Source organism: Egretta garzetta, unplaced genomic scaffold, assembly GCF_000687185.1.
Source record: "Egretta garzetta isolate BGI_Z169 unplaced genomic scaffold, ASM68718v1 scaffold2, whole genome shotgun sequence".
Taxonomy (NCBI): domain Eukaryota; kingdom Metazoa; phylum Chordata; class Aves; order Pelecaniformes; family Ardeidae; genus Egretta; species Egretta garzetta.
Genome location: NW_009258894.1, coordinates 4,244,321 through 4,253,962, shown reverse-complemented (window position 1 = coordinate 4,253,962; position 9,642 = coordinate 4,244,321). Strand labels below are relative to the sequence as shown.

General features: G+C 44.2%; 1 protein-coding gene across 7 annotated transcripts in view; it reads right to left on the bottom strand.

The window, feature by feature from the left end:
* The window catches only part of EXD2 (exonuclease 3'-5' domain containing 2), a 23,294-nt gene extending 13,658 nt beyond the window's left edge, over positions 1-9,636 (bottom strand). For 2 of the 7 annotated variants that reach the window (XM_035889779.1, XM_009634188.2), the window contains exon 1: positions 8,122-9,483. Coding sequence is in view for 1 of the 7 variants with exons in the window: in XM_035889780.1 (XP_035745673.1) it covers positions 8,954-8,983 (30 nt within the window). In the remaining 6 variants the exon portion in view is untranslated. The other 5 variants (XM_035889775.1, XM_035889774.1, XM_035889776.1 and 2 more) reach the window with 5 other exon arrangements.
* Positions 9,637-9,642: the final 6 nt, after the last annotated feature.

The following is a 9,642-nucleotide window of genomic DNA, read 5'->3' as shown; positions in this document are numbered from 1 at the left end:
AGGGGGGCGGAAGGGAAAGCGCAAAGGCAGGCCGGAGAATGAAAAGGGAATCGTAGCCATCTCCTAAGTGGCCAACGGGAAGAAAACAAAAAGGGACAAATCAAGTGGAAGGGATTAAGAGTTTAACGGAGGAATAATTATGGCAAAGCTCACGCGCGGGCAACGGGTACAAACACTGGAGCTGTGACACGGCCACGGCCGGACAATGACTCCACAGCCAGCTGCCGAGTTCAGGGTTAGCGTCATCCAGTCTCGAAGCCGAGATTGTCAAAAAAGCCAACAAATTTCCAGCGCAAATTCCATTGCAACGGAAAGGGATCTGAGCACCCAATTTCTTCCGATTCCTTTGCAATTCCCAGTATTTCCCTTTTTTTTTTTTTTTTTTTTTTGCTGTTAGAATCCCGGCTAGTTGCATCTGTTTGAAGGAGCCACTGAAACCACAGGGCATACTGCTTTAAATTGCTCTGACGATTTGACAGTCATCACCAAATTTCATTGGGTTTTAACTTGGCCACTTGTAACGTAATGGTCAGGGTTGGAGGCTCTCCCTAGCAGAGACTTGGCACAACAAAGCAGCTAATGGCTGCCATCAGGGAAAAATCTCAACAGAAGCAGTATTTCTTCTGTCTGTAGGTGAATGCTCACTTTTTTCCCCCCCCCCCCCTTTTTTTTTCAACTCAGGAACGAGGTAGGGACCAACTGATGGCAAACAAGGAACGGTTGGTTCCCCGAACCCAAGTCTCTGAGCAAGTAAGGCCCTCCCTCTCCCTGTCAGAAAGAAGATGACCAGGCCATTAAAGCTTAAATGGCTGCTTGTTCTAAGGTCCTGGTCTAAGCCCAGGATGGTGACGGTTGGTTCCCAGAACGCAAGTCTCTGAGAAAGTAAGGCCCTCCCTCTCCCTGTCAGAAATAAGATGACCAGGCCATTAAAGCTTAAACGGCTGCTTGTTCTTAAGGTCCTGGTCTAAGCCCAGGACGGTACAATCACGTCAGGTCTCACTGGTGGTGGGGTCACATCAGGAAAGTTTGTTTTCCATTGACTCGCATCTGTATTTCGAACACACAAGTGCTTTACACCCAAGAGTTACAGCTTCTGTACAAAAAACCTTTGTGCAAAGACACTCGATCTTGCTCTGCAGTGAAGAATTTTTTACCCATTTTTATATTTATCCACTGGGGGTTACAAAGCATTGCAATCTTACACATCTCATCTCTGGTTCATTTCTCCTCTACAGAGAAGGTCTGCATCTCCCTTACAGTTGCAACTTGGCCACAGCCTCTCCGTCCATCCTCTGTGATCCGACGCATCAGACAGAGCCAACCACCTGACATGGAGGTGACCAAGCAGGAGCCAGTGCTACTCTGAACCTCACCACATGACTCATGGTCAGGAGAAAAGTGCATCCCATGCATGCTGGGGAGAAAAAGCTAGAGGGGTCTGGCTATCGCCGAGTTCCCACAGTGGGACTGGGCATGTTCTCCCTCCCACCCCCCAACATACAAAGCTTTGTTTTACATGGTCATTGTAACCTAGGGTAAACCTGGATGACTGCTTCAGAGGGGTAGTCCCACATTTCCTGTTCAACCTGACTGACTGCTCGCTCCCTGCTCCCTTACTCCAGCACCAGCATTTCTGTAATGACAGGGTCAGAGAATCAGGGAATGGATCCAGCTGTAAACTAGCTCAAGGAAAAAGGTTAACATCTGGGAGTACGACAGACTTATTTCAAGGCCCAAGTGACTGGAAGGAGACCCAAGCAGCCGATGTGGCTGGGCTCCAGGATCCAGCTGCCCTGTTACAGGGTAGGCAAGGCATTTGTAAGAGAACTCTATCAGAGCTCAAGATGAGGTCAGAACAGCAACCAAATACGAGCAAATCGGCAAAGTTTGTAGCTGGACCCATTTGTAATAAACTGGCATCCACCCAGAAATCTGAAATGGGCCAGTTTTTCCTTTTACAAATTGTTTATTTTGGTTTCTAAGGTAATAGAGTTTAGTGTAAAGTTACAAAAGTGGGAAAAACAATAAAATACCTCAGCATTTATTACACAATGAAAGTCTCCCAGAGAAGTTGCTACATAATGGAACACCCAAGTCTAGCTTTCTACAATAACAGGATTGTATCCTTGGCTGCATTTAAAGCCTTTATTTTTCATGGCATTACTGACATAAACAGAGTCCTGTAAAACACAAGTCTCTTTAACAGCTTGCCTTACTACCTACATAGCCATTTATTCAAGTATAAAGGTTAAATTAAAAATAAATGAAAGCAACTGATGCATGAGTGCACTCTGGCAAAAAAACAAGTTCCCAAAGCCTGATGGGGACATTGCTGAAGATGAGAAGGTAACCGAGTGAGTAAACACCGACTGCTGGCTTAGCCTTTATTATGAGAAATCTGTTGCAGGAGATACCTGGAAGCCTCTACATGGTAAACAGCAAGATTTACTTTTCTTTCTGTCTCTGTAGCTTGATCTGAGATCTCAGTGGTGGTCTCTTGTCAAAAGACTCATTTTCAGCCTGATTTCCTAAGGAAAGGCGGCTTAAGCAATTACACTGTCTGTTGGTGTTTCTGCCTGTGGGTCCCCTCTCTTCCCCCTTGCCAAAAAAGCGTGTTTAAGCCATTGCCCAATCCCATCTAAATTTGCACAAAGGTAACTTCTGTGAAATGCAAAGCCAAATTAATGAAACAGACCCTAATAAAGCTGTCACTCTTAAAATGGCAAGCATGTGCAGACACTGCTTAATATACATAAGAGAATCCACACAGCAGTGCCATATCAGGACAAGACCATAGGAAATCAGGCTTCACTCGTTCTGCTGATCACAGGAAAAAAATTTTTATAATCACATTAGCTCACCCTTTAACAGGGAGAAGACTAGGGTAAATGACTCCGTGTTCAAAGGAAAAAAAATCAATGATCGTGGAATATCAAAGGAAAGAGGATCCAGTCAAGACTTAAAGTGCTGTTAGCAGACAATAAGCAGAGCGCTGCGTGTAGTCCTCACTAGCTCATTAACAATGCTCTATTTGGGGCCCCATCCCAAGCTACAGAAGAAAGCCAAACTCGCATTTCAGCTCCTAGTGTGATTTATCTTCCTTGTGCCGATGCTAGTAACCCCATGGCTACATATTCAAACAAGTAATTTTGAGCAAGGTTTGTTTCAACAGAGCTGATACCAGGGAGGCAGTAGGACTGCTTCTTTCACCAAGGAGTCAGAATGGTATCAATTGTGAAGCCATATCCTCAAGGTAGAGTTTCACACTGCAACAGGGTGGATAGAAGGTTTAGCTCCTGTTGAACAGGCAATTCTGCTTCCCCCTTCTAGCTGTAGGCATTCTTAAAATCATTTAGGCTGGAAAAGAACTTTAAGATTGAGTCCAACCATAAACCTAATACTGCCAAGTCCACCACTAAACCATGTCCCTAAGTACCAGCCACATCACCCATCTTTTAAATACCTCCCGGGATGATGACTTGACCAATTCCCTGGGCAGCCTCTTCCAATGCTTGACAACCCTTTCAGTGAAGAAATTTCTCCTAATGTCTAACTTTTAAACTTCCCCTGGCACAACTTGAGGCCATTTCCTCTCGTCCTATCACTTGTACTTGGGAGAAGAGACAAACACCCCCCTCGCTACAGCCTCCTGTCAGGCAGTTGTAGAGAGCGATAAGGTCTCCCCTCAGCCTCCTCTTCTCCAGGCTAAACAACCCCAGTTCCCTCAGATGCTCCTCACAAGACTTGTGCTCCAGACCCCTCACCAGCTTCGTTGTCCCTCTCTGGACAGGCTCCAGTGCCTCAACATCCTACATTGTAGTGAGGGGCCCAAAACTGAACCCAGTATTCAAGGTGCAGCCTTACCAGTGCTGAGTACAGGGGGACAATCACTTCCCTAGTCCTGCTGGCCACACAATTCCTGATACAAGCCAGGATGCTGTTGGCCTTCTTGGCCACCTGGGCACACTGCTGGCTCATATTCAGCCAGCTGTCAACCAACACCCCCAGGTCCTTTTCTGCCAGGCAGCTTTCCAGCCACTCTTCCCCAAGCCTTTAGCGTTGCATGGGGTTATTGCAACCCAAGTGCAGGACCTGCCACTGAGACTTGTTGGGCCAAGGCCAACTGTATGAGGTTCATCAATCCAGCCTGTCCAGGTCCCTCTGTAGAGCCTTCCTACCCTCAATCAGATCAACACTTCCACCCAATGTGGTGTAGTCTGCAAATGTACTGAGGGTGCCCTCGATCTCCTCATCTGGATCATTAATAGAGATATCAAAGAGAACTGGCCCCAGTACTGAGCCCTGGGGGACACTGCTTGTTACTGGCCACCAACTGGATTTAACTCCATTCACCACAACTCTTTGGGCCCAACCATCCAGCCAGTTTTTTCACCCAAAGTGTCTGCCCACCCAAGTCATGAGCAGCCCATTTCTCCAGGAGAATGCTGTAGGAAACTGTTAAAGGCTTTACTGAAGTCCAGGTAAACTGCCCAGAATTATCCTGATTCTACTGCCTCTCTTCTGCAAACACTGGTGCCAGTTTGATTCAAGGAATTAAGTGAGCGGAGTGCTAGCACAGTGAAAAAATAGAGTCTTCTTCTGGTTTAACTCCCTGAACTAGCTCACGAAAGAGCCAGATCTCAGGGAAACGACATCCTAAGCCAAAAGATGAATCAGCGGTAACTCACTGCAGGGATCTGCCAGACTTTGCAGGTTTTGCAAAGAATTTGAAAAAACTGCTCTCAGAGGTGTCAGCTGCCAGATTGATCTCATGAGGATGAGTTATATTAACATTCACCATCATCAACATATTTCTTCATTAACTGCCAAATCATTCATTGCTTATGTAGGTATAGAAGAATTTCACAGTTCCGTTTCTTGAAGAGCTGCTGAACTTACCCCAGTGGTTCAGTTCCATAACGCACACTAAGTTGGCCTCACAGTTTATGGCTGCTGAGAAGGTGACATCCCCCATCTCCCAAAAGTCCACTCCCACCTGGGCACTCCTGACTCGCCTGTGCTGATTTTGACACTCATTGGGACACTTCCATGAGCCAAATAAACTCAGTAAAACTGCAGACAAGCAGGTTCAATGAGTAACAGCATCAGCACAAAGAAAAGGACAGAACACATAGCCACAAAAAAGAAAGCCACCTTTCAGTGGCCACAAGTCATTAGACTGGCTCATCTGCAGGGTAAAGCTTCATCTTTAGCTTAACAGCCCCAGGGGGAGACAACGCTTGTTCTTCCCACCCTTCTGGTCTGTGAAATTATTAAGCAAAAGAAGAAAAGCCCAGAAGCCACCTACTTGCCACCAGAAGGAATACATTCCACAAAAAAGTTATTTTTAAAAAATGATATGGTTAAAATATGACATAGTCTTTTTGGTTTAGCTGCCTTCTGTTATATTTCCCCTCAAAAATAAAAAAATCTATAAATGAATGAATAGTTGAAATGAGTAGAAACAAATTAATAAAAGCCTTGACTCAGCCCCACTTTCTTCTCTAATAAAAGCACAGCCCCCTCTACCCGGGCCCCAACTCACTCCATAGACATCGATCTATCAGTGTCCAAACTTCTCCATTTCCACTCTGGATTAACCAAAGCCATTCAAAGCTTCAACAGAGCTCAAAAAAAAAAAAAAAAAAGTATTTAAACCTCATCCTCTCTGACCCGACACAACCAACCATGCTTCACTTAAAATCTTTTCCTTTTACCTATTTAAGCCTCCCTTCCAAGTGTTCTTTGACAGACTCCCACAGAGCTGCATCCTTGGTCTTCTCCTTTTATTCTCCCCCATTATTGCTGAGTTCTCTCATCTGAAACACAAATACAACTAACATCTCTCTGTGGATGATTTACAGATCTGCTCCTTTCTCCAGAACTATCTCCCTCCATCCAAACTCAAATCATAGCCTTTTCCTCTCTTCTCTGCATGACTAGCGGGAAGTTAAAGCTCAGAAGAGCTAGAACATGGTTATTCCTCTTCCCTGAAAGGCCTCTTGTTATCTTCTCTGTGCTTATCTGTGGATAACATCACCAGTCTACCACACAAGCATGTATATCAGCTGTCAACTCTAGCTGAAACCTCTTTGTAGATCCTAGCACCCAGGGTACATCTAAATTTTATAGTTCTTCTATATGGCATCTCTAAGACAAAGTCCATTGATCCATCCATGCAACCCTTGTTTAGGTCTTTTGCTTCTATGCCTAGACTGCCCCAATACCTCTCCCTCCAGCATTAACCAGCGCAGCTTGTAACACAACAGCCATTAACTGCTGTAACTGCCATGATCTGACAATACAGTAAAGCTGACTGTAGGCCTCCTATTAATGATCAAACATGCCGCAGCCATCAAACGGAAACCACTAATGCAATTTAACTCATTCTGCCAATTCAAATTTGTTCAGAAAAAATGTTGAAGGCATAATGTTGTACCAGCAGACAGTAATACCAGATCAGGTACTGTCAATCCTTCCAGAGGCAGAACAAAAACCTCTGTAAGCATGGGCAGAAGCTAGTGTGAGAACAATGTGACACCACGGCCATACCTGATCCAGATCAATTCAGTACTACTGGGAGACTGGGCTGTGCACAGCCCTGGAATTAGCAACTCTGAAACCACAACCCAATATAGTTTATGTAGATCATTACTCCGACCACATAATTTCTCTGTTTGAAGCATTCTGCTAGTTCCCTCTTCTGTATTGCATCAAACATTATTCAAACATCTTAATTTCCAAGAGCGTCTACAGAAAGTCACCGCCTTGTTCATTATCTCCCATTTTCTTTCCAGTTGACTCCTCCCCTCTACTGCCCACTTGTTGAAAATCCAGTCAAAACTATTTTTTTGCGCTTTATTTCATGTTGCTTTTGAGGCATGGAGGAGACTACAAACATTCCACAGAATTAAGCTGCTCAAGCAGCACGTACAAACAGACCCCGACTTACTGCGCCCCACTGAGTCTGGCCAGGCCACTTTGGTCTGTGACATTCGAACAGTCTCGGCACAGCAGCCTGCAGGCTAAGCTAACATGTCTGACAGAATGGTAACTTGATGAAGTTCAATCTGTTTGACTAAGTACTGTCTATACCATTCCAAGCTGCGGAAGGTTCCTATTGAAGTAGAAGAAGATGCTTCACTGATGCTACTTCAGCATGACTCAGGCCAATAGTGTATGCGTTTTGAAGAGATTGCAGCACCCTGGCGTTATTAACACAGCAACACGTTATTTTCAGAGGAAAATGTTACCAGTATAGGTCATGATAATTTCCTTAGGTGTTACATATTTTCAATATTAATTCAAACAAAGGAATCTGAGAGCAAGAAGAATGCTTACCAACACTTTTTTTTTTTTTTTAACCTGTATGGTCATGTGAGAGAACATTGCATTTAGCAGAAAAGGCTGGCAGTCTTCTAGTATTTTTCTTTCAAATTCTGACAACATTGTCTCTTCTTTCTGACATATGTTATTAAAAAAAAACCCCAGTTAAATATTTCCTGAAAATCCCAGCACTGGGGGCTTAGGAAATAGTTTTATTTCTGCTTGTCCATGTAAGTACAAAGCTTTCCCAGAGACTGGATCCAGAACATGGAGAAAAAGCACCAAAGATTTTATTATGTTGCATTTGAAATGGAAGGCTCCTACACCTATTTATTTCAATACAGAAACCAAAGATATCCAACCTGAACAATACTTTAGGAAAGAGGAAACAATGAACCACATGTGACAGAAGTGACAGCCGCAGTGTTCTTCAAGGCCAGGTTAGATGAGGCTTTGAGCAACCTAAGGTGTCCCTGTCCACAGCAGGGGGGGTTGGAACTAGGTAATCTTTAAGATCCCTTCCAACCCAAATCATTCTATGATTCTATGATTCCATAATGTATTTTTGGAAGGCTCTCAGATCATATAGTGATGTAAGCTGTATGAAAATTAGAGAAGAGAATGGAATACAAACTGATGAAGTCACTTCAGAGTCTATAGAAAAATGTACTGCCACTTGCCTATGTTGGGAATTCAGAGATGAGCAACAGTTTCTGATATAATTGTAATGGCGCAGAATTTCACAGCGTGCAAGCAAGAGAACTACAAAATATGATTTATACCAGTGCAATTTACCTGTGTCTGAAGCTAAGCCAATAAACACAAATCATGACGGACAGGGTCTTTGCCTCTCTCTACTGAGGCTTGCTAGACATGTTACATAGCGATAGTTGGCCATCAACAACTGTAACTAGAAAAAAAAAATATCTTCATATAGCTCAGATGCAGAAGAGGTTAAGTGTTCTTCGGTTTCACTTCAATATTCACATTGTTAATTACCATTCTAATAGAAAACAGTTAACAGACTGTGTCTGGATATTCTTCTCACATTATTATTATACTTTTAATTAAGTTCTGATATTTATACCTATTGATAACACATATGGAAAAAAGTTATATACAAAGCTGAGATGTAAGAAGTGTTCTTTTTTTTTAACATTTTCTTACATTCTTTTTATTCTGATCAGAAATGAAGTTTCTTATTTTCTTTTGTTATACGTTAAAAGGCTATAGTTGTTGTCAACTAAGAAGCCTGGTTTATAGGATTTCATGTTCTTTCTATGATCTTAGCCAAGAAGAAACACAAAGCACTTAACTGACTTTCCATAATAAAATAATCTCTACTGAAAAGCTATCACTGGAACGTGGCAGACATCTAACAGTACTCAGTAATGTTACCACACCGCAGTTTATGTCAGGAAGGATTTTTTGTTTGTTTGCTTGTTTTAAAATTTGGAGACTCCTAATTCCCAGCAGGCACAGTTCCACACAGAGAAGGTCAGGACCACCAGGCTAAATCCTTACCTTCCGAAAACTGTATCTTCCCTAGGTACCGGTGTGAATTCACCTGCACCTGTGGGGAAATACAGACCTGAAAGTTTCAAGCTGCAGGTCTGGGACCACTCACCTCATGCACAGGGAATACATGGTCCAGCATGGTGAGGTGGGGCTGGGGGCTACATGCTGCGCCTCGCGGACATTAATCTTCCAATGGCACTCCTCCGTCTTACACCACTTCAGGCATCACACGAGGGATGGGGTCCTGTGAAAGACAGAAGGTATTTTTTGCCACAAACACACAGCTTAGGGTGCCACAAAACGGTGAAGGACTACGCAGATCAGTTCCACCTGTTTAGCTGGCTACCTTTTGGGGTTGTTGATACTGAAGAGTAAGAGAAGAAAATTCACCTGCATTTCCAAGTCTTCTGGGGCTGCAGAGAGGTCTACTTACTCACTTGAGAAGGGGCAACCCTCCTATTCTCAGTGTTGCTCAGGCGGAGCAGGAGAGCGCAAGCAATAGAACCTCAGAGCGCCCCATGAAAACTGACCTAAAGAAAAAAAACCAAACACCCAAACCCAACAAAATTCTGAAGACACAGTCTTTGGAAATCCCTCAGAAATCGCTCACGGCTTACGGAGGGCAAACCCCACTGCAAACAGTACGCACTTGGGGCGCTTTTTCCCCCTCATCCTCCCTCTGGCGAGTTGTCCGCAGGACCCCGCGGGGCACCCCTCGCACCGAGGCGACCGCAGAGGCGGACCGGCGTGTGGCCGGATCGGGAGAGGTCCCTTCCCCTTCGCCTCAATCGGGGACGA